This window comes from Spermophilus citellus, assembly GCF_964194105.1.
Source record: "Spermophilus citellus genome assembly, chromosome: 5".
NCBI classification, from domain to species: Eukaryota; Metazoa; Chordata; class Mammalia; order Rodentia; family Sciuridae; genus Spermophilus; species Spermophilus citellus.
The window spans coordinates 151,799,108-151,823,756 of record NC_138186.1 but is presented as its reverse complement, the minus strand read 5'-3'; the positions used below and the strand labels follow the sequence as shown (position 1 = coordinate 151,823,756).

General features: G+C 39.0%; 1 protein-coding gene across 10 annotated transcripts in view; it reads right to left on the bottom strand.

Annotated features, from left to right (window-relative positions):
• Window positions 1-755: 755 nt before the first annotated feature.
• Window positions 756-24,649, bottom strand: part of AIG1 (androgen induced 1) — a gene marked incomplete at its 3' end in the record, with an annotated part of 233,542 nt that continues 209,648 nt past the window's right edge. For 4 of the 10 annotated variants that reach the window (XM_081294568.1, XM_081294569.1, XM_081294571.1 and 1 more), the window contains 2 exons: window positions 6,892-7,055; window positions 756-1,419 (listed from right to left, as the gene is read on the bottom strand). In XM_081294568.1, coding sequence (XP_081150694.1) covers window positions 1,382-1,419; window positions 6,892-7,055 — 202 coding nt within the window. Of the gene's footprint in view, window positions 1,420-5,962; window positions 6,284-6,354; window positions 6,474-6,891; window positions 7,056-24,649 lie in introns of those variants that run through there. The other 6 variants (XR_014022018.1, XM_081294570.1, XR_014022019.1 and 3 more) reach the window with 3 other exon arrangements.

Sequence of the window (24,649 nt, the reverse complement as noted above, 5' to 3'; positions counted from 1 at the left end):
TGCCCAGCTTTAAATAATAATTTTTCTAGTAAATTATTTTATATCATTTGCTGATCCAACTCAGGGTGGACAACCAGCACCTATAATTGTGTTAGGTATTACTTTATAATTTATATAGCATTCCATTTTCTACTTTAAAATTAATCATGGTCATCAGTAGAGAAAGGGACTGGGGGCAGGGAGAGGGAGGTGTGGCGGTACTAAGGAATAAAACTGACCAAATTATGTGCACATATGAATATGTAGCAATGAATCCCACTATTATTTATAATTATAATGCACTAATTAAAAATAAATAAACATAGGCAAAAAAGTAATTATGTCTCAAGATTTTATAAGATAGTGTTGAGAAAGTTTTTCTTTTTGGAATTGCCATCTACACTTTTTCTAAGTCAGAAAAAGTATAGGAAAGAACTAGGCATAGTAAACCCACTTTCTTTTTTTTTTAAGAGAGAGTGAGAGAGGAGAGAGAGAGAGAGAGAGAGAGAGAGAGAGAGAGAGAGAGAGAGAGAGAGGGAGAGTAAGAGAGAATGAGAGAATTTTTAATATTTATTTTTTAGTTCTTGGCGGACACAACATCTTTGTTGGTATGTGGTGCTGAGGATCGAACCCGCCGCACGCATGCCAGGCAAGCGCGCTACCGCTTGAGCCACATCCCCAGCCCAGTAAACCCACTTTCAACAGGTGATAATGCAGAATAAGAAAGGAGATGCCAGTGTTGTTAGGATCTTGAGAAACACCACGTGAACATCAGATTTGGGGTTGCTTGGTCTTTATTAAAGTTTGCATCAAGGGAGTTTCACAAGATTAAATCAGGAGATTGAGTACACTCAGGGTTTTGACTAATTTGATGTAATTATTACTAACATTGCCCGGATGAGGTGACTGTGACTTAATTGCAATTGGAACCATCTGTCTTGCTTCCTTTCAGGCCCCCATGATGGCTTAGGTGTGTTATTCCAGCTCCTTTGGGACTAAATACACTCATGCCTTGCTCCACATACCCCCTTTGACTTGAAATATTTCTCAACAAGAAACACAATAGAATTTTATTCCTCCTTGATTAAATGGAGTTATAATTGTAAAAAGGAAAATCCAATGATCAATTTTAGTTTTAAAGCTAGAAAAGGAAAAAAAAGATGTTATTATCAAAAATGAATTTGGAAAGAATTCTTTAAAACACAGCCAGGGTGAAAGTATTTTGGAAAGCACTGTATTCTATTTGTATGCATATTTGTATATAAAAAGTGTCCTCCCTCTGGGGCAGGGAGGTGGGGGCTGATGACATTGCCTCTTGTGAGGTTCTGTTCTACATTGCAGATGCTGGAGGTGACAAAGCTCAGTGGTGATTCAATCCTGCTTTTCTGTTTAGACCTGGATCTTATTCCAGTTTAGGCTTCTCTTTCTCTTCTTCCATACCTAGAAATACAAACAAACTTCTTTATTTGGGCATCAGATTAAACTAGGATCAGATATGTCAAAACTGCTCACAAAACTCTCATCTCCCCACCTTCCTATAGACTGCTCCCCCTTTTTCTCTTAACGGAAAAGGAAAGCCATGTACAACTTTTCCCAGAAACATCCTCAGTCACTTCTTTCCACAACCTTTCCCTGAATCTGGACACAACACCTCTGGGACACAGCCAGCTCTCTCTCTTCTGTGGGTGAGGAGCACCCATTGATTCTTGATCCATTGAGTTTGTGTGAAAACCCCAACCCAACCAACAGAAGCCGTGCAGCTGATGTATTTCAAATGGACTTCATTTATTTTTATTCTAGTTCTGTTTCTTCCTAAGGCAAGGACTCTGGATTTCCAAGAGTTAAGACTTTAAAAAAATATATTTATTTTTATATTTTAAAAAGCTCATAGGGATCTTATTAGTCACAAGAACTATTTATTTCCATACCTGTGTGTACTTTTTAAAAGACATTTTTGCAACGCTAGGGGTGGAACCCAGTGTGTCATGCATGCTAGGCAAGTGCCCATCACTAGGCTACACCCCAGCCAAGTCTTCCTTCTATTCAACCTGCTGCTGATAGACCTACACCTTTCTTCTTTTCCTCCTGCAGTATTTGTGTGTACTAGACTAGTAAGATCTGCCTGCTGTCTTTGGTGAATAGCCAGCAACCTTTCATTTTCCTGGGGATAAATATGTTGGAGTCATTCTTATAAATTATAATTAACTTTTTTCTTTTGCTCCTAGTTAAACATTTTTTCTCATGTTACCAAATTTTCAGAGACTTTTTGCATGTTGTTTTCAATAGCAATGATGGAATGAAAGAATTCAGAATACTGCTTTCCAGGTTTTAGTAGTATTCTTTTATAAATTGCTAGCTCTCTGAGAGCAGGGCCCTTAATTGTATCTCTAGCATCCAATATGCAGTGTCTGTCTCATAGGAGGTACTCAATCGTCACTGAATAAGTTAAGAAACCATGCATATAAAGAAGGCCTCAGAAGACTGGACCTGCAGGAAAGCAGTAGAACAAAACATGGGCCTCCACAATATAATAAATCATAAAGCTCCATAGGGTCATATAGCCCATATTGGCTCCCCACCAACTCCCACTCCCAGCTCCTAGTCTGTTTGGTGGGGTCAGGAGGTAGTGGGTGTCCTCAACAGTCTTTTGTGTTTGGTTCTCATAACTAAGGAACTACAACACTGTTTCCAAATTACTTCTCAGATTATGAGAAACCTCATTTTGAAGAACAAGGACATTGAGAGGGAGGAGGAATAGGGCTTCCCTGTTGGTAGCTAAGGCAAATAACCGATTCTGTTCAAACTGCACACAAGATTTGAGTTCCAACTTCTGGCCCACATTCTCTGTCCGTGGAGAAGGTACTGGGGACTAATATGAACTTGCTTTCTAGTGTCTTTTTCCTCCAAATCCTCTTCTGCTAATGGGCCAAGGAGGCAGCATGGTGGAATCTTCAGAAGCGGGAGTGGGGAACAGGGAGCATTCTCTGATCTAGAGAAGGAAAATGGATCCCTACCTATTTTGGTTTGGCAGCTGTGAGATTGAAGTGAAAAATTAGACAGCTGTAATGATTGTTTAGAAGAACCAGGCGTACAGTTTCCACACACAGCAGAAAGAACCCTGTCACAAAGCTGATGGTGGCTGCAGATGCAGGACACCAGGACAAGACTGTCCTTGAGGGAGGCATTTAGGTGTGTCCTCAGGCTGGAACAGGGGCTCCACCAGGGGGCAGTACTTTGACACTGCCAGCCTGCTGGGCCCAGGCAAGAAATGACCTGGAGAAGAAAGGCCAGGGGGGTTCTGCATTCTCAGGCTCTCCTTCCCAACTCATGTGTGAAAGTCCTAACCCTCTTTTCTGATGGTTTGGCCAATCGCACAGAGGCCAATTATTTTTTTTTGCGGGGGAGGGCGGGGATTTTCTACCAGCAGAGACACTGCCACTTTGGACAAGCACAAAGAAATGAAGGAGACAAATCACTGGTCAAGGTGGCTCAGGCACTGCCTCCTGGTTCCAGAGGGTGGGGCTGTAGCCCAGGGCTGAAGGGGTGGAGCTACTGCTGGGCCCAAGGCAGGGCCACGCCCCCTTCCCTGTGAACCCTGAAGACAGAGCATCCAATCAAAGAGGATTATTCTCAAGCTTTCAAATCTGATGGATTTTCCTTGCTGGCTTTCAGACTTTCTTGGGAACCACCAGGGGCCTTCTTTCCCCTGCCATTTCTCTCCCACCATTGTGTCTTAGAAGCAGATAATTTCTTATTTGGTTTCATAGGTTTCCATGCAACTGGAGAATAATTTTGCTTCAGGATGACTCATACTTCAAGTCTCATCCATGCCTGATTGATACCATATTAAGATGAGATTTTGGACTTAAGAGTTGATGTTGGAAGGACCTTGGGGGCCCCTGGGATGAAGGGGATGTATTTTGCATGTGTGAAGGTCATGAATTTTATGAGGCAGGGAGCATTATAGGCTGAATTATGTCCCTCCAAAATTCTCATGTTGAATTCTGAACCGCTGGATTCTCAGAATGTGACCTTTTTTGTATAGGGTCTTCACAAAATTAAATGAAAGTCATCAGGATGGGCCCTCATCAAATATGACTTATGTCCTCAGAAAAAGGGGAAGTTGGGGAGCTATCTCACATACAGGGAGAACACAAGTAAAGGAAGATGGGTAACTGTAAGCCAAGGAGACGTCGGGAACAGATACTTCCCTCACAGAGGAACCAATTATGCCAATACCTTGGATTTTGGACTTCCAGTCCCTAGATGTGTGAGCTAATGAATTTCTGTCATTAAGCCACCCAGCTTGTGGGACTCTGTTCCCACAGCCTTAGTAAAATAAACTTCCATGAAACCATCTTGAGTTACTTTATTATAAAAAGAGCAAATGCTTGATTTTTAACTTAGCCTATTTTAAGGGATTTTAAAAATTTATATTTCCTATCAGCTTAGCCTGTTTTGCAATTATATAGGCAAGGTCTGTGGTTCTGATGAAGTCTCTGAGTTCTCATATGTCTGGATTTCTAAACATGATGACATGCTGATGCTTCACTAGCAATAGCACTGGACTGAACCTTGGCTAGAAGGTATTGGCTCTGCCACCAACTATTTTGGTAGGTTCCTCTATTTTGGTATGACCCTCTGGGGGCTTTAAGATTTCTGAGCCTCAGCTGACTTTGGTAAAAGGAAAATGTTGGTTTAGATGATTCCTGATCTCTTTTTCAGCAATAAGCTTACACAATAATACAATCATGTGATTTTATCTTGAAGTTATAGTTGACAAAACTAAGTCAAGGAACTCAAGTCACAAAAACCATTATGGAACAAGGGAAGGGGGCTCATGTGTAGTGTTACTTCTTCTGGGGGGATTCTGTAGTAACTGGTGTGGGGTAATGATGATACACTGTATGCCACTGTATTCAACACACACACACACACACACACACACACACAAACACACTCACACTCCATGTTCAATCAGCAGTTTCAAAAATCAACTACTAATGAGCCAGGAAACTAAGTAAAGTGCCAGATGAGAATTAGGGAAAATTAGAGAGCCATCTAAAGCAGAGAGTCAATTATAATTCTTGGTTGATAGAGGGAACAGTGGGTTTGGTATTCCTAGATCTTAAAATATTTGATAGGAATTTGAAGCCTGGCCTTTATGTGAAGTCTCCCAAGTTTTAAATGATGGTTCCAAACTCAAAGCCCCACTATGTAGGCCTAATGAAACTTCTTGGTGGATACAATTTAGGGGCAGGTGATCAGTTTTGTGATTCCCTATTGCAAATGGGAAGATACCTACCTGACACAAAACATCAGCCTCAATGGAATCAACTAGATAGATGTAGACAAAATTAATTTAAAACCTGAGATGAGTTATAAAAAGTTAGTCTTCACTCAAGAGCCTTAAGAGAATAGGACAATTAAAGTGAACAGACCATTTGAAAAAGTCTTAGTTTCACTATTCATTTTAAACTCCTCATTCAAAGTTGTTAAAAGCAATATTATTTTAATCTAGAAAGGATATTTATCACTCCTGGTTTTTAGGCCATCTCCTCTTAAAAGTATTAGAAAAATGGTCAAATGACTGTCAGACAAATCAAGGGGACACAGACAGTCATAAATATTTCCTGTCTTGGACTATTAAATCTAAATACAGTTTTTCTTCCAAGAATCTGAAAAAAAGCTTAATTTTGTTTTCAAAATATTTTCAGTTAACTAAATGCCTCTATAAATTATATAAATTAACTAATAGAGAAAGATTATTATTCCCATCAAACAGAGGGAACATTATTAAAAGATAACTTCTGATTCCCCAAACTGTGGCCTGAACTGAATAAAAAATTTTGACATCTTTTCAGTAGACTACTCATCAAACCAAAAAGCTGAGAAAGTAAACGCTCAATTCCTCTGGGCCATTTAGCATTGGCTAACACCTTGACACACACAATCTTAGAAGATTCACACAAAAAAGCCTGAATCAGTAACTGCAATCACTGTGCTTTATTTGTGTATTAGATGGAGTTCCTGGCATAGTATCTGACATGAAGTAGGGTGCTCAATGTTTGTGGAGCAGAATCCAGTTACTGGTGACCTCTGGAATGCTGTGATTGTTGGAGATGTCCAGAGCTTTCTAGAATCCCCACACCATCTTGCCTTTGGATGGTATTTTCATGCAGGATTCAAATCACTACACATGTATCACTTTTCCCATCTTCCAGTGTTTATGTTATATTACATACAATTTGGACAGGTTTTGCACAGCTTGGACAAGATTACACGTCTTGCCCAGATGGAGGCTCTGCCATAAATGGAAACAAAACAGGAATCACATCATGGGTTAAGAGAGCTTTTGCAACAATGCAGTATTACCTTTCACAAGCCTGTACCTCTTTGCCATCTTCGTACCTTAAAGAGGACAGCCACTGGAGAGTCATTTGGCCAGAGGCATTCTGAGGTGCTAATTATGTGGTGGTGAGACTCCTCTGAGACTATTGCACCCACATAAAAGAAAGTAGACAACCAGGTGACTTAACAAGACCTCTTGGCTACATTTCATGACTTATCTATTAAATTTTGGGTCCTTTTGGCTAAGAAAGCATTTGGATAACCAGAGCAAATGTCTCTAATATTTTTTCCTGTTAATACTATGTTTTTCCCTATAAAATTTTATGGATTTGGAGGTTTTAGCTAATAAGACTGAGTGAGTAGTCAACCTATCAAGTAAAACCTCCAACAGTTCCTAAATTAATATTGTAATTATAAAAATGAGAATTTCAGAAGAGATCCAGAGCGAGGGTTAAAGGAGAGGCTGCTGTGGAATTTTCCCTCAGTCTCTGCATCAGCTGTCGTGGGCAGCACTTCTCCTGTTTTATGCCCTCCCTCCCTCTCCCGCCCCCAAATACTTACTTCTCTGTGTATCCCAGATGTAGTTGTTCAGAACTTCTCCCAGCAGGTACAGAAAGTTCATCAATATGGTCGTTGACCCAAAGAAGATGATCCTGGCTCCAGGGCCAATGTGTTCCAGGAAGGGGTACACCCACATGCCGGTGACATGATGCACCCAGCACACCCTGCCATGGAGTTGGAAAGGAGACAGAGGCAGTCACTCTCATGGCAGATGTCAGAGCTGCTAGGTTACAAGTACACACACCCCCATCAAACCGTTCTTCAGCAGCTGCCAGTCCCAAGTGTGGCTTCTGATCCTTGGGAGTGACCAGAAATCTGGTGGTTGGTGGTTTTTACCTTTTATTTTGAAATAATTTTAGACTCTCAGAAAGAGGTGCAAATATGAGGCAGAGAATTCCCATCTGTCCCACTCTTAGCCTGTTGACATCCTGTATAATCCTGGGACCATCACTACATCTAAGAAGTCAACCTTGGTACAGCAGTATTAATGAAGCTACGGCTTTATCTGAAATTCCCCATTGTTTCCATCAATGTCCTTTTCCTGTACCAGGACCCACTCTAGGGTCCCTCCTTACATTTAAAGGCGTGTCTCCTTAGTCTGCACTCTGGCAGCTCCTCAGCCTCTCCTTGTCTTTGAAGGACACTTACAGCTTTTGGTCAGGTATTTGAAACTGTTATACAATCTTTTTAATCTCGTCTTTACATAATGAAACAATGTAGCATTAGGCAGCCACACTGTAACCAGATCTAGGTGGGGATGCACAGGCATCCTGCCAGACCACCTTCCAACCAGACATGACTGCAAGCCGCGCATGCTGGCAGGACCATCCCGGAGCCTAGCAGACACCAGGCTTCCTGCTCCTCTGATCTTCTCATCCTACGTTCATTTCACCATCCCCCATCCCCATTTTACATATGTACTTGTAATCATTCTATTTGTGTCTGGAGATATTTTTGGCTCAGTGGGAACAGCAACATCATCAATTGCCTCTGCTTTCAAAAGTTTTGTTAGAGTAACTGAGCCACTGGCTTGATCCTGACATGACTGTTCATAGCTGTTTTTCAAAAATATTTTGGAGTTCATTACTCTATTGAATGTTGTCAATTTTGAAGACCAAATAAAATATGAATAACTGTACTATACTAGGAATAAAATTACTTTTTAAACTAATGTATTCTGGGGTCATCTCATTTTCCATGATTTCACTCTTTAAGGAGTGTACTTACATATTCATTACCTACACATAAATTCATTGAAGAAGGAAACCTGGGGTCTCAGAGCTTGTATTATCCATGAAGATAACCCCCAACCCCCATGGAAGTCAAAATTCATTTTGGGGTGTTAGTAAAACATTCTTACTTTTTAAATGTAGAAAGCATATACATACACAGCTAAAATTATGCATGTGTGTGTATATATATATATATATATATATATATATATATATATATATATATATAAATGCATGCACATAAAAAGATATACACTATGTCTGTGGTATCAGAACTTCATGGCTCAGCAATTCCACTCCTAGGTATGCAGCAAAATAATAGAAAGCAGAAACTCTAAAATATTTGTACATCAATGTTCTATCAGTCAGAAGGATGAAATAATCCAACTGTCCATCAACAGATGAATGAATAAATATGATGTTGGATATACTGGCAATGGAATATTATTTAGCCATAAAGAGGAATGAACTTTTGATACATGTTGTAACATGGATGAACACCGAAAACAAGCTAAATGGATTAATCCAGATATGGGACAAATGTTGTAGTTTTCACTTATATGACACATCTAAAATAGGCAAATTCAGAGACAGAAACTACAATGCAGGTTACCAGGGACTGAGGGGAGTGGAGAATAGGGAGTTTACATTGGAGATGATGAAAAAATTCTGGGTATAAATAGTGGTGATGATTATGTAACATTATAAATGTATTTAATGACAACTGTACATCTACAAGTGATAAATATTGTGTGATGTATATTTTACTACAATAAAACATTTCATGGGATAAAGATTAAGGGGAATGTATGAAAGGGCTCCTTGGCTCGGGGAGGCAGCTATTAAAGAAAGGTGGAGAAATTGTGCCTTAGGAAGAAGAGGCAGTCATTGGGTCCATCCATGGCTTGAATCATGTCCAAAATCAGAGTTGTTTTATTTTTTTAAATAAAAAATGAGGTCATGCTAGCAAAAATAAATACATAAAATAAATAAATAAATAATAATTTTTTTAAAGCTAAAGCATTTATGAGACTCAGTAGAAATTAAATTGTCAGAGCTAACCTGTGGGCTTCTGATACATCACATTCTGTTTGTTCATAAATCAGAGGCAGTTTTATCTTCCTAATCTTGTCTTAACTAATGTGTACCCATCAAGTGGCTTATTAATTTCCACAGAGATAATATGCAATATTCCCCCAATTTAATACCATAAAACTATAATTGATTTCTTTGCAAATCAACTTATGACAGTATAATCTGACTCACAGTAAAACTGTTTCCTCAATTAGGCAAACTGGGAGCAATTCAAATTATAATTGCTAATGGTACTTTTTATACTTGTTCCTGATATTCAACTCACTTTTGTAGAATGAGCTTTCCATTTGCAGGTTTTGGGATCATCTCTGATGTCGGGATGAGGTCTACTCTTCAGACCCTATTGGATGGCAATGTACTTTTTTTTGATTTGTATGGAATCATCCTATAATACCAAACAGATATAACCATGATGCCACATCCTATCTATCCTTAGACAACTCCTAAATTCTCATCTCCAGCCTGGATCTCTTTCCTGAACTCCAGTATTCCACACCCCACTGCACACCTGCCCTGGGATGTTTAGATGTGCTGTTAGGAGCATTTCCAACTGAACATTTCCATACCATCAACTTCCCTGCATCTGATTCGGCACACACCCTCTCCCCGTCCCCATCACTCAATGACAAATGTGCCTATTCTGCATCTTTCTCTTCCCAGGTTGATGGCCACTATATTTTTCTAGTAGTAGCCTGGGGCAGGAAACATGACCCACACCCAACCTATCCTTAGATCTTTTTGGCACCACTTTCCAAATATTGTCATCACCTGATATCCATAGGGGATTGGATATAGGCATCCCACAGAGACCTAATTCTGCAGATCAAAAGTCTCATATAAAATGGCTTGGTGTTCACATATCATCTATGCACACCCTTCTGTATTCTTTAAATCATCTTGATTACTTATAATACTTAGTCCAATGGACATGCTGTGCCACAAGTTGCTACACTGTATTGTTTGGGAAGTAATGACAAGAAGTCTGTGTGTGTTCAGTATAGATGAAATCCCCCCCCCCCAATATTTTTGATCTGTGATTAGTTGAATCAATGATACAGAAGGCCAATCATATGACCCATGTATCTACCTCCCACCACTCCCTCACTGTCCCTTGAGCTCAAGCCATCCTTGCTTCTCCCAGGAACAATGAGGCACCCTCTAGTCTCTGCTTTCACCCTCCCTACACTGGAGCAGCCAGACAGGTCAGGATCCAGTGCCCACCAGGCCCTGCTGCTTTTCTGCTCAACTCTTGCTTCCTCTCCCACTTAGAGAAAAGCCCAGTCCCTGGGTGGTTCTCAAGGCCTGACCTAAGCTTGCCTGGTGCCTTCCTAACTTCATCTCCTGCTCTTCTCCCTCTTGCTCACTCCATTCCCACCACACCCACTTCTTGGCATCCCTTGAGCACACTTAGCATTGTCACTTCCCGGAACACTACAGGGCTTCTCATCCTCCCTGATCCCAATATCTCCAGGGCTCCCTTGGGTCTTCCAGATGTTCACCCAAATGCCACCTTCTCATTGAGGGCTTCCCTGGCCCAAACATTGCAACCCCTGTCCTGAAACTTTCTATTCTCCATCTCCCTAGCCATTACTTTGCTTTATTTATTTACTTGTCTGTTTACTGTCTGCACCTTGAGCCCAGACATTTTGTCTGTTATGTTCACTGCTATACGCCACGGTCCTTGCAGCAGTGTCTGGCATACAAGATGCACCAAAAGCATGATTTGTTGAATTAATAATTGAATAAAGGAACATCTACTGCAACATCTTGTACATCCTTATATTATGTAGCAGGCACTTTCCCAATATCTTAAAAGCAATCCCAAATAGAAATGCAAAGTAAACAACTCAAATCTACGCTTTTTGTCACTACATTTGATTTAAGTTAGGAGTAGGCAAACCTTTTCTACACAGGACCAGTAATGTTCTCAGCTTTGTAGGCCACTATATGGTCTCTGCCACAAGTAAAGTCTGCCACTGCAGTGCTAAAGCAGCTACCGATATTAGCTAAACAAATGCATGTGGATATGTCCCAATAATTTTATCTATGGATATTGAAATTTGAATTTTCATATCATGAAAGTATCTTCTGTTGATTTTTTTCAACCATTTAAAAATGTAAAAACCACTGGTATTATTTTTTGTGTGTGTGATACCCCCCCACACACACACACACAGAAGTGATGGACTGAATTTGGCCCATGGGCTGTCATTTACTAACCCCTAGTTTAGTAGTTTTTTTTGTGTGTTTCATAAAACTCTTTGTGTACATCATCTCATCTAGTCCTCTCAGCAATCCTATGTATAGCATGTCATTCTAATTTTACTGATGTGAAAATCAGAGATTATGAAGAATATGTCAAAATTGCCAATGCCAATTGCCAGGTTTGCATCCTGCAGTGCAGGGCAGTGAACAGCTATTCTGAGTATGGTGCTTTAATATGCAAGTTATCTCCTTGACCTATACCACCCCGTGACAAGGTACAAGCATCCCTATTTCACAGATAAAGAAACTGAGACCAGTTTTTTTTCTAAAAAGTCTCTTTCTAAAAAGCTGGCTAATCCAGGAAAGAAATGCACATTTGATTTCTCTTTTTCTGTGGCCATTGCTTTCCATAGTGAAGCATTTATTACTGCTGCCAAAATGGAAGTGAGAGTTTCTTTCTTTCTTTTCTTTTTCTTTTTTTAAAGTTTTCTTGATCTGGGAGGTCAACACACCATCTCAGATACGGAAGTACTGTTACCTGGGGCTTCACCTGGATCAGTGTGAGGATGCATACACTTGCCCTGACAGGCTGTGCTTTCATAATTTGCTTCCTTGATATGATCAGGGCCCAATTTTCTGCACCAAGATGACTCATGCCCCTGTTCATTTATTTGTGAAGAGTTCTCAGTTCTTGGTTGACTCAATTTCTATCTTATTATAAAGCCTTCTTGTCTTAGTGCCTAAATAAATCACACTTAAGGTAATGGTACCAAATTTAATTTAAGAAATCAATAACCATGGTGTGTGCATGCACAAATATGTATATATTTATACCATGAAACTTCTGGAGTATCTATTTTATCAAATATACCTTCAATTCCAATCACTTTAATGTGTCATTTTTAAAAAATAACACTTATCTATGTCTCCCACCTGAGTACTTTGCTAGCAAGGATACAGAAGTAAATGAGACAAAGGTAACTTCTGTCCTCTTGGCTTATAGTCTAATGAGGGACCCAGCTATTAGAGAAACATTTATAAGTGTAGTCAGAATTAAGACAGGGTAAGTGTAGGGGTGCCGTGGGTGCACAGGGACTGTTCCCTGCTTTTTCTTTTAACCTTCTACTTATCATTAGTCTTTCTCTTATATATATTCAACTTTCTTTCAAACCATTTTCTCATAAATATAAAAATAAGAACATGTAGGATATAAATATAAAAAATATTTGAAAGAGTTAAATATGAAACTTTTTACAGTGGTTAATATACAACTTTTTATAATGGTTTCACAAATATGAGAAAATGATAATAAATATGCTCAAATATCTTTCATTAAACTACAACCACAAGGTCTCCACTGGTGTCAGAAATACTGCTGTGTCTGTCCTCTACAAAGACAAACTGCTCCAACAGTGGCCCACACTCTGACTCTGCTACTTTGCTCAGCACTCACTCCTCCACTCATGACTGCTTGGCTCCTTTTCCCCAGCTGCCTGAGCTACTTAGTTCCCTTTGTGAGTTCACCCTTCACTGCCTCGCCAGTAAATGTGGAACTTCCTTAAGGTTGGGTTCCTAACCCATTTCTCATGTTGTGCATTCTCAGGTGATGAGCTCATTTATGGCCACTGCAGAATTCCACTAAATACATGGATATTTCACAAATTTGCACCCTAACCCAGACTTCTTCTCTATTTTAGAAAAGATTATAAACAGTCCTCAAAACACATTGTTTTGCACATCTTAAAGATATCTTAGTTCAATATATCTAAAGCCAAAGGCACGTTTCCCCCAGACCTCTGGCATTTCTTATATCTGAGAATGGTACCACTGTTCTTTCAGTACAACTCAAACACCTGGAGTCACCTTTGACACCTTCCTCTCCTTCATCACATATAGTCAATCCACAATCCTGTCTTCTCAAGATCAGCACACAAATCTCTCCCATACATTGCTATTTTTTTCACTTCCATCATCAGCATCTTAATTTGTGTTACAATGATCTCCGTCCAGAGAACTGCAAAAGTTTCTAACTTATCTCTACTTTTACTTTTGTCTCCTTTGTACTCATTATCATACCTGCCACAGTGATTTTTCCAAAACAGAAATCTGAACACATGATATTACAGATTTCTACACACTGATGGATTCCCATTGCTGTTTGTTAAAGACAACAAGGTCTGGAGTGCCCTTTAGGCCCTGGCTGCTGCCTGTCCACATGACTCGGTCTCAAGCCTTCTCCTGCTCCTCTTTACATTCCTGTTACACTAGATTTCATTTGGTTCCTTGATTTTGCCATGTTTCCCCTGTCATGTGAATTTTCACATGTTCCTCTTTCTGCTTTTGCTATTACCACTCCTTAAACTAGTTCAGTTGTATTTATATTTTATATCTTATATCACCTCTTATAATTGCTCTGTTGGTCCATACTAAGGAAAAATTCCTTGATTTACCAGATGAGGGCAGTTTTTTTTAATAAATTTTTATAGGATGGCAGATCTCTTTTATTTTCAAAGTTCTTTTATTGGTATTTAAATTTGAATAATGTCTTTATTTGAGCATTTCTTCCCTCTAGAGTACAAGTTCTGTAGGGCAAGACTGGGTCTATTTGTACTTTTCCTGACATCCTTAATGCTTGCCATATGCCTGTCCGAATAGAAGAATGAACAAGTGAATAAAGTAGCATTTAAGCTGTGATATGGAAGATGAGTAAAAGCTGAGTAACGATGGAAGCAAAGAACCTTCTAGCCAAAAGGAATAAATAGCAATATCCAAGAAAAGGAAAAGCTCCTAGATGTTCAAGAAGAACATTTTTTGTTGTTGTTGAGATCAAGAGAGACAGCACAGGATGGGTAGGCAGGTTCCAAACTGTGGATGGTTTATTAAGAATTGTAGACTTTGTCTTAGTCTGGACAACAGGAAGTCTCTGAAACACATTAAGTAAATTTAAAATAGATCAGATTGACCTAGAAACCAATTTTATCAGAAATGGTGGTGGCTGGGAGAAAAATGGCAACATTAGGAATGAAAATTAATGGATAAATTTAAGAGAGTTGTAGACCAACAAGTGTCTATCAAGCTATAGTTCAGAAACATTGGCATCCTGGAGATGATCATGAGAGCCAGTTAAATCTTTAGGAAGTTTGTAAGCTGATTGGCTGGCAGCTTGAATTCAGCTACCATGGAACTACTTATACCAAAGACATGGGCAAACACTATACATCAGGTGTCCCCTCCCCTAACCCCCAAAGAACTGGTTGTTACACAGTTTCCAGTAACCACAGGTTACTAGCCTTTAAAAAAAAATAAGAAAGTAAAAAAGAAAACATCAGAGGACACTGCATATAATGATAAAAATTGTTTTGCAAAATTTCTGTTTCAGTTACGCAAAAATGATGCATGAGCACACATTCACACGCATGTTGGCTGGATCATGATACAAAGGATGTTTCTTTAATTCATAGAAAAAAATTGACAAGCACTGATTTAGGAAACAGAATTTAGAGAACTTGGTGATTGATTGGATTTGGGCAATGAGGGAAATGAGATGAGTCAGGCATTAATCATAGATTCCTGGCCTGATTAGCTGGGTGGAGGGTGCTACTATTTCCTGAGATAGGGAGTGCTGGGAGGGAGGCTGCTTTAGGGGATCATGAGTTCTGTCTGGACACGTGGAGCCTGAGATCTCTGCAAGATATCCAAGTGGAGATGTCTTGAAGGCAGACAGCAACACGGGCCTGAACTACAGAGCAAGGACTGAAGTGACTGCAGGTATTGAGCTCATTGGCAGAAAGATGATCTGAACAGATTGAGATCAGCTGGAGAAGAGTGTAAGGTATGAAGAAACTGGGCCCATGGGAGAGCCCGGAAAAAAAGTCAAGATTTAAAGGGCTTCTTAGGGAAAGGAAGCTAAAAGGAAGACCAAGAAATGTGGGCTAGTGATATGGAAGCAAGATGGAAATTGCCATTTCTTGAAGCCGGGGAGAAGTGGCTCAAAGATAAGAGTAGACATTCTCTGTTAGCACAGGAACTTTAAGAATTATTAGAAAACTGGATTTTTGCCTATAAAATAGAAGTGAGACATTGTCAGATTTCAAGTGGTATGTGTATCATTCACATCTATTCTGAATATTGACTGGGAAGAAGTGATAAAACAGTACATTTAAAAAATTGACGTTGACAAGTTCAGTGTCTCTTTTCGTCACACAGCCAAATTTCATCTGATCACTCATATCATGAATTGTGGTAGTCCCAGGAGCCTTTGAGGAGCCGTAGTGAGATAGATTTATCATCCCTACCTTTTCTGGCTGTTACTCTTATTTATTCTGGATAGACACAGTACCTGTCTGACCACTGAGAACCTTTCAGTGTTGAAGATTATTTTAAAGAGGATTAAAATTTCTCTTTACAATTCACATTTAGATAAGGATCTAGGTTGTTTGAGAGTCAGGCTATTAGCTCATCAGACACAGAGGATACAGACACACACAACAATAGCAAACAGCCAACTACACTGAATGCTTCATGACAGGCACTTGCTAAATCCCTTACATGAGCAATTCTTTGGAGAAGGTATCATGGTACCATTTCACAGATGAGGATACTGAGACCCAGAGTGACTATGGCATGGAGAAACTGTGATGCACACTTCAGCAATTAAGTTCTCAGCCTGTATACCAGGCCCTTCTACTGCACCAAAGGCTAGATTGTGACGGATGGGAACAGGGCCCTGGAAAGCTTTTAATGCGCTCAGAACCAAAAAATGATCTAAGTATGAAATCTCTCTATAACGTTTTTCTTTTTTCCCACTGACTATAAAAGTAATTCATACTCATTACCAAAAATGTGCGAGATGCAGAAATGTTGCAAAATGCAAGATAAATCACGTTTGGTGAAGTTTTAACACAAGATTGAATGTCTTATAAAACTCAGGGACCTGATTTTATAACTTCCCTTAGGAGCAGGGAAACCACTGCAGGGATAAAGTAATGAACCCTTCCTTCAGAGAAAATAATAACTTACCTCTTAAGAAACAGTCACATGATGTGACTACATTTCACCTACTGAAATTTACTACACTGAGTGTCAGCCACAGAGCATGTGTCCTGGGTGGGACACGAAGTGCATCAGCTTCTCATTCCCTGGGTCTCTGTGCATCTCATGGTACTTCCAACCTGATGCCTGAAGGTCTTTTCAAGGGCAGATTTGACTTTTGGCTTAGATGCTGACTTTAGACCTGGCAGTCTCTTTAGATCTATTTTAGGGCTATTTGAAAGGTCTCTTAGACTGTCCCCTGAGTATTGACTGTGTGGGTCTGGCTATATTTTATGGGAATCTGCAATCCTACTGGAGTGTCTAGAGTTCGTGAATACATTTCCTTAACAATTTTTCTTTTTTTTAAATGCTGGGGTTTAAACCCTGGGCCTTACATGTGCTTTACCACTCAGCTATGCCCCTGGCCCTAGTAAATATTTCTTGAGTCTTGACTTTGTGTCAAGTTTCGTGAACAACAGTGGGGATGAGTGTGATGGGTCTGCCAAGACTCCCAGGGACTAGAACAAGGGTCATTTGCTGTGATGGAAACAGGGCTCAAAAAGCTCTCCTAGCTGAAGCATATGGTAGTGCCAGAAAATTAATGAATTAATTCACAGGCAAATACTAAACAGAGGGTTCCCATCTGAAGTAGTTTTGAACTAATTCTCTAGTTCAGTTACAGATATACTTTTAAAAGTCTATTTTTCATAAACTGTGGGTTTAAGAAAAGTTTTTTTCAAAATAATATTTTAAGGCAGAATCATAATTTAATATTCATCAAACATGACTCATTTTTTTTTTTTCAGTGGAACTAGCCCAGCAGACACTGGGGGGTAGCTATATATGGGGTAGGCTTTCTGGATATGTGTCCTGTGTAGTCACACAAAGCACTGTGCCCAGAAGGGTCCCATCCTTGGTTAAATGACCTGCTGTGACCATCCTGAAATTCTTAATTTTCGAACAAGGGATCCCACATTCTTGTGTTGCCCTGGGTTCCATCAATTATGTAGCTATCTTGTCTCTAAAGCTGTGTCATCTACCCTTCAGTAACTCCTAGCTGATTCACACATTTGTTAGGCTACCTTGAATATTATTTAACTTCTGTGAGCCTCAATTTCCCATTTAGTAAAGTGGCATACGCAATATTGCCCAACTTAGAGATGTAACTATCGGGTAGTATAAAGTTTTTAGCATAGAAAACTTACATCAGATAAAAGAAAAATAACAAGCAATGAAGCAAACAAAAAACCTTCCCATTGCTTTCTTAAGCAGAAATATAGACTATTTTTCCCGTACTTCTCATACACAAGAATATTTTCAAGGTTACAAGTCCCTCCACCCATCCCTGGGGAAAGAGGCAAATTGTGCGTGCCTCCCGGAATGAATTCCTGTAATGAGGTAATGAGGGAATGTGCTCAGTTCCTGATTCTAAATCACCAATATCAGAGTGATTTATCCAGTAAGGCAGGCTTTGGAATAATCTGTTTCAGAATATTTTCCTTTAACACATCTCCTGGCACGTGTCTAAGCTGGTTGCAAATGATTTGTTTCCATTGAGCTCCACTCTCTACAATCTACCTGGTTTTAGGGTGATGTTTTCCTGGAAATAATTCAATTTGGATTTCTCATAATAAAACCCATAACTATTTTTCTTAACTTCAATCATTTGGAACTTCTCAAAGCATACAGGTGCCAAGCATTAAGTTGACATATTGAACACCACAGGGAGTACGTGTACTTTTAGAAAGGAGGTGGGGACTCAGCAAGGGACCATTATGGCCCAAGTGATCATCAAAGTTGGCTGCGGCAGAAAAAAGCAACACACTTAAACTGGAAGGGAAGGAGGAAGAACATCCTGCATTCCACAACAGAAAACCATAATCGTCCATATTTTGCAGAAATTACCTCCAGTGTGTCTCTAGCATCTTCTCTGTGTCTCCCTCCACTAAGTGCTTATATTTAGGAGTGTAAACACCATTCTGGTTATCCCTGCCATGACACTACCTTCTTTGATCCAATCTTTCTCTCTCATTGCCAACATTCCTTAATAAAGAGATGATTTCCCCAACATTCTTGAACCCCTGCTTTTGTGCCAGGGCCCCATATCAAACTGTAGCAAGGCCTTCTCTGTGTTGTTCGCCACGTGTATCTCCTGGGTGCTGCCTCTACCACTGTGAAATGTTTCTTTTTATTTTTTTCATTCAACAGCTAAGTAGCAGGCCTGGAAGGTGGTAGACATGTGAATAGAGCAGCCTGTGAAGTGGACGTGGCCCCTGACTTTTAGATGGGGTTCCAGTCGAACAGTCCATTTACACCACCATACAAGTGTGCCCTCACTAGTGTAAAAAGATGAGTTACAGTGTTCCTTCTTAAAGCTCATTTTAAGGGCTGGGGATGTGGCTCAAGCGGTAGCGTGCTCGCCTGGTGTGCGTGCGGCCTGGGTTTGATCCTCAGCACCACATACCAACAAAGATGTTGTGTCCGTCGAGAACTAAAAAATAAATATTAAAAAAATTCTCTCTCTCTCTCTCTCTCTCTCTCCTCTCTCACTCTCTCTTTAGAAAAAAAAGCTCATTTTAATTCTTATAAGAATTAAAAGTGCTTATAAAAATTTCTAAGATGCTTAAAAAAAAAAAAAAAAGAAGAAGAAGAAGGCCAGGCACAGCGGTGAATGCCTGGATCCCAGTGGCTCCAGAGGCTGAGGCAGGAGGATTGAGAGTTCAAAGCCAGGCTCAGCAACATAGTGAGGCACTTAGCAACTCTGTGAGACCCTGTCTTTAAATAAAACTTGACACAGCAGTGTGCAGAGGCAGAGCTTCTGGGAGGTGATCATGATGGCTCTGACCCCATGAATGGATTAATCCATCTATGGAGGCATAGTTTCATGAAGGAGCTTTGTTATAAAAGCAAGCTCTGTCTCTTAACTTCCTGGCTGCCATGAGGTGATCAGCCTGCCTTTATCATCCACTGCCACCATGATGTACCGTCTCACAACAGGGCTAAAAGCAACTGGGCCAACTGGACATAGACTTAAACCTTGAGCCAAAATGAACCTTACCTCCTTTAGGTTGATTTCTCTCAAGGATTTTCTAATAGCAACGGAAAGTGGAATAACACATGTACAATACAGGATCTAATTACATGCACTATGCTGTAGATTAGATTTCTAGGACTTATGATTTTCTATGACTGAAACATTGTACACTTTGACCAACACCTTCCAGAGTCTTCTCCTCCAAGCCCCAGGTAGCAACCATTCCACTATGTTTCTATGAGTTTAATGATTTTAGATTCCTGATGTAAGTGGGATCAGATGGTCTGGCTGATTTCACTTAGAACAATGTCCTCCAGGTTCATCCAAGATTTATCAGATGAAAGAACCTCCTTTCTAAAGGTTGAATAATATTCCATTGTAAGCACATGCCATCTTTTATTTATCCACTCATCTGTTGATGGACATTTAGGTTGTTTCTTTGATCTTGCTCTTGTAAATGCTGCTGCCATGAACATGGGAATGCAGATAGCTTTTTGAGAGTCTGATTTCAGTTTTTTGGGCTATATCCCCAGAAGTGGGATTACTGGGTTCTATAATAGTTCACTCTTGATTTTTTGAGGATCCTGCATACTGTTTTCCAGAATGGTTGCACCAAGTGGCATTCCTAGCAAGAGTGTACAAGGCTTTCCTTTACTCTACATCTTCACCAGCATTCATCTTTTGTTTTTTCATAACAGCCATCCTAACAGGTGCGAGGTTATATCTCATTGTAGCTTAAATTTGCATTTTCCTAATAATTAGCAAATGTGAACAACTTTTTCACACACCTGTTGACCATTTGTATGTCTTTTCTGAAGATATATCTATTCAGATCTTTTAGTTTTTCAAAGTCAGGTTTTTTTTTTTTCTCTATTGAGTTATAAGTGTTCTTTGCATATTTTGGATATTTAACCAGTATCAGAAAAATGGTTTGCAATTTTTTTTTCACATTTCATAAGGCCTTTTTAATTTGCTGATGGTTTCCTTTTCTGTGTAGAAGCTTCTGAACTGGATGTAATACCGTTTGTGGATTTTTGCTTTTGGTGTCATATCCAAGAAATCAGTGCCAAGGTCAATGTCAAGAGTCTTTTTCCCTATGTGCTCTTCAAAACATTTTATTTATTTATTTATTTATTCTTCTTCAAAACATTTTAGTGCTTCAGGGCTTACATGTAAGTCACTAATCCATTTTGGGTTGATTTTTCTGGATGCTGTGAGATTGGGATTCTTTCTCATGTGGATGCCCAGTTTTCCCAACACATTCACTGAAGAGAGTGTCCTTTCCCCATTGTGTGCTCTTATCCCCCGAAATCCCTAATTCCCCTGGCACTTGTCAAAGATTGGTTTACTATAAAGGTGCGCACTCACTTCTGGGCTTTCTATTCAATTCCACTGATGGATACATCTGTTTTATGCCAGTACCATACTGTTTTGAGTACGGTAGTGTTGTATATGTTTTGAAATGGGAAGTGTGATGCTTCCTGCTTTTTTTCTTATTCAGGACTGCTTTGGCTGTTTGTGATCTCTTGTAGTTCATTATAAAATTTCAGGACTTTTCTCTTCCAATTCCTTTACAAAAACAAAAAGCCATTGGTATTTTGACAGGGATTGCATCAGCTCTGTAGATCTCTTTGCACAGGTCATTTTGACCATATTAATTCTTCTAATCCTTGAACACGAATGTCTTTCTCAATTTCCTTAGTTAATGTTTTATAGCTTTTACTGTACAAGTTTTTCAGCTCCTTGGTCAAACTTATTCCTAAGCTATTGTTAATGGAATTGTTTTCCTGATTTCCCTTCCAGATAGTTCATCATTAATGTAAAGAAATAATATTGATTTTTGTATGTTGATTTTTTTATCCTGCTGTTTTAAAGAATTTAACAATGCAAAAGAGGTTTTTTTTTGGGGGGGAGGGGTCTTTTGGTTTTCTGTATTTATTTTACATTTAAAATATTTTTTAATTGTAGATGGACATAATGCCTTTATTTTATTTATTTATTTTTATGTGGTGCTGAGGATTGAACCCAGTGCCTCACACATGCTAGACAAGTGCTCTACCACTGAGCCACAACTCCAGCGCCAGGTTTTCTACATTTATGATGGTATTATCTGCAAGCAGATAATTTCACTTCTTCCTTTCTGATTTGTATGCCTTTTATTTCACCTTCTTACCTAACTGCTCTGACTAGAAGTCTCACTACTATGTTAGTGGTGACAGTGGGCATCCTTGTCAAGTTCCTGATCTTAGAGGAAAGAAAAGCTTTCATTTTTTCACTGTTGAGAATGATATTATCTGTGGGCTTTTCATAAATGGTTGTTATGGTATGGAGGTAAATTCCTTCAATACTTAGTTTGTTCAGAATTTATTGTTTTTAAGTCGTGGAAGTTAAATTCTGTCGAATGCTTTTTCTGCCTGTATTGAGATGATCATGTGATTTTTGTCTTCTTGCTATTACCATGGTGTGTCACATTAGTGACTTGTAAATGTGACATCACCCTTGCATCCCAGGGGTAAATCAACTTGGTCATGATGTATGATTCTTTAAGGTGCTATATTGTATTCAGTTGGATATCATTTTGTTGAGGGTTTTTGCATCTATATTCCTCAAGGATGTTAGCCTGTTGTTTTCTTTTCTTGCAGTATCTTTGTCTGGCTTTGGTATCAGAATGAAGCTGGCCTCATAAAATGGTTTTGGAATTCTTCCCTTCTGTTTTTTGGCAGAGTTTAAAAGGGTTGGTATTAATTTGTCTTAAATGTTAGGTAGAATTCACCTGTGAAGCCAGATGGTCCCTGATTTCTTTGTTGGGAGAGTTTTGATTACTACATCTGTCTCCTTGATTGTTACTGGGCTATTCAAGCTTTTAGGTTCTTCTTAAATTCAGTCTCAATGGGTTTAATGCTAATAGGAATTTATCCATTTCATGTAGGCTTGTGCATAATTGCTCATGCATAATTGTTCATTATAATCCCTTACACACTTTTTAAAATTTTATTTCATGGCATCAACTGTAATGTCTCCTCTTTCATTTATCATTTTACTTGAGTTTTCTCTCCCTTTTCAGGTAGTCTAGCTAGGGTTTGTTGATTTTTTTTTTATCCTTTAAAATATTAACTCTTAGTTTTATTGATTTTTCCTGATGTTTTTATATTTTATTTATTTATGCTCTACTATTTATAATTTCTTTCCTTCTGCTAACTTTGAACTTAGTTTCTTGTTCTTTTTCTAGTTCCTACAAGTATAAAGTTAGGTTGTTTGAGGTGTGTGTGTGTGTGTGTGTGTGTGTGTGTGTGTGTGTTATCAGTGTCTGACTCCGGGACCTTGTTTCTGCTAAGCACATGCTCTACCACTGAGCTACTCTCCCAATACCTTTCTTTCTTGCTTGTTTTTTTTTTTTTTCAATGTGGTGCTAATTGTTGTAAAATTCCTTCTTAGTATTGTTTTTGCTTCATTTTATAATGTTTGCTATGTTGTATTTACATTTTCATTTGTCTCAGGATATTTTCCATTTCCCTTTTGTTTTCCTTTTTGACCCAATGGTTGTTCAAGAGTGTGCTGTTCAGTTTCTCTATGTTTGTGAATTTCCCAATGTTACTGATATCTAGTTTCATTCCCACAGTGGTCAGAAAAGACACCTGGGATGAAGTCAGTCTTCTTAAATTTTTTAAGACATGTGATCTATCTTGGAGAATTTTCCATGTGTGCTCATGTGTATTCTGCTATTGCTGGATGGGATGTTGTGAACATGCCACTTGGTCCACAGTGCTCAAGCCTGCTATTTCATTATTGATTTTCTGACTGAATAATCTGTTCATTATTGAAAATGGGGTAGTGAAGTGTCCTCTACTATTATTGTATCAGTGTCTATCTTCCTTGTTAGGTCTGACAAGGTTTGCTTTATATAATGTTAGGTGTATGTTATTTATAACTACTATCTTTTGGATGAATTGGCCCTGGTTTGTCTCTTATAAACAGATTTTGACTTAAAGTCTATTTTGTCTGATTATAAGTATAGCTACCTCTGGTCTTTTTTGACTACTATTTTCTTGGAATATCTATTTCCATCCCTCCACTTTCAGCCTATATGTGACAAGTCTAAGGTGAGTTTCTTGTAGACAACATACTTGGACTTGTTTTCTTTATTCATTTACCCAACCTACATCTTTTGATTGGTAAGTTTAGTCTATTTACAAATTAAAGTGATTACTGATAGGTAAGGGCTTGCTATTGCCTTTTTGTTGACTGCTTTTACAGTTTTATAATTCTCTTGTTCCTCTCTTCTTCTATCACCTTTTCATGGTTTGACGATTTAGTTTTAGTAGTCGTGTGCTCTTTTCTTTTCTCATTATCATTATCATTTTGAATACACTATAGATATTTTCCTTTGTGAAGACCATGAATCTTGCTTCAAACTTCTTGTAGAACTTTCTATTTGAGGCTGATAAAATCTTTACTTCAATCACATATGAAAATCCTAGACTTCTACTGCCTTCCTTTATGCTCTTAACAGCAGAGTTTTGTCTGCTTATGTGTATATGAAAAATAGATTTTTTGTGTGGTTATAGTTATTCTTTTGGGGAGTACTGGAGATTTAACTCAGGGGCACTCGGCCACTGAGCCACATCCTCAACCCTATTTTGTATTTTTATTTAGAGACAGGGTCTCGCTGAGTTGCTTAGCATCTCGCTTTTGCTGAGGCTGTCTTTGAACTCCAGATCCTCCTGCCTCAGCCTCCTGAGCCACTGGGATTATAGGCGTGCGTCACTGTATCTGGCAGTTATAGTTATTCTCAGCACATTTGCATTGTGACTTTTTTTGCTAGTGAGATTTGCACTTCCATATGCTTTTGTGTTGCTGTTTAGTATTTGTTTCAATTTGAATACTCCCCTTATCATTCTCTGTAAAGCAGATCTTGCAGTGATGAACTCCTTCTGTTTTATTGCATGGGGTAAGTCCTCTACCTCTTTTTCATTTGAAAGGCAATTTTACCAGGTATGGTATTCTTGGTTGGCAGTTTTTCCTTACAGTATTTCATATATATTTTCCCTCTCTCCCCTTCCTGCAAGTTTTCTGTAAAGAAAAGCATAAAGAGACAGAAGCAAACAAGGTGCAGGGGCAAAGTAAAAAGGCTCGCTGAGCTGCAGGTTTCTGCTAAGTCCAC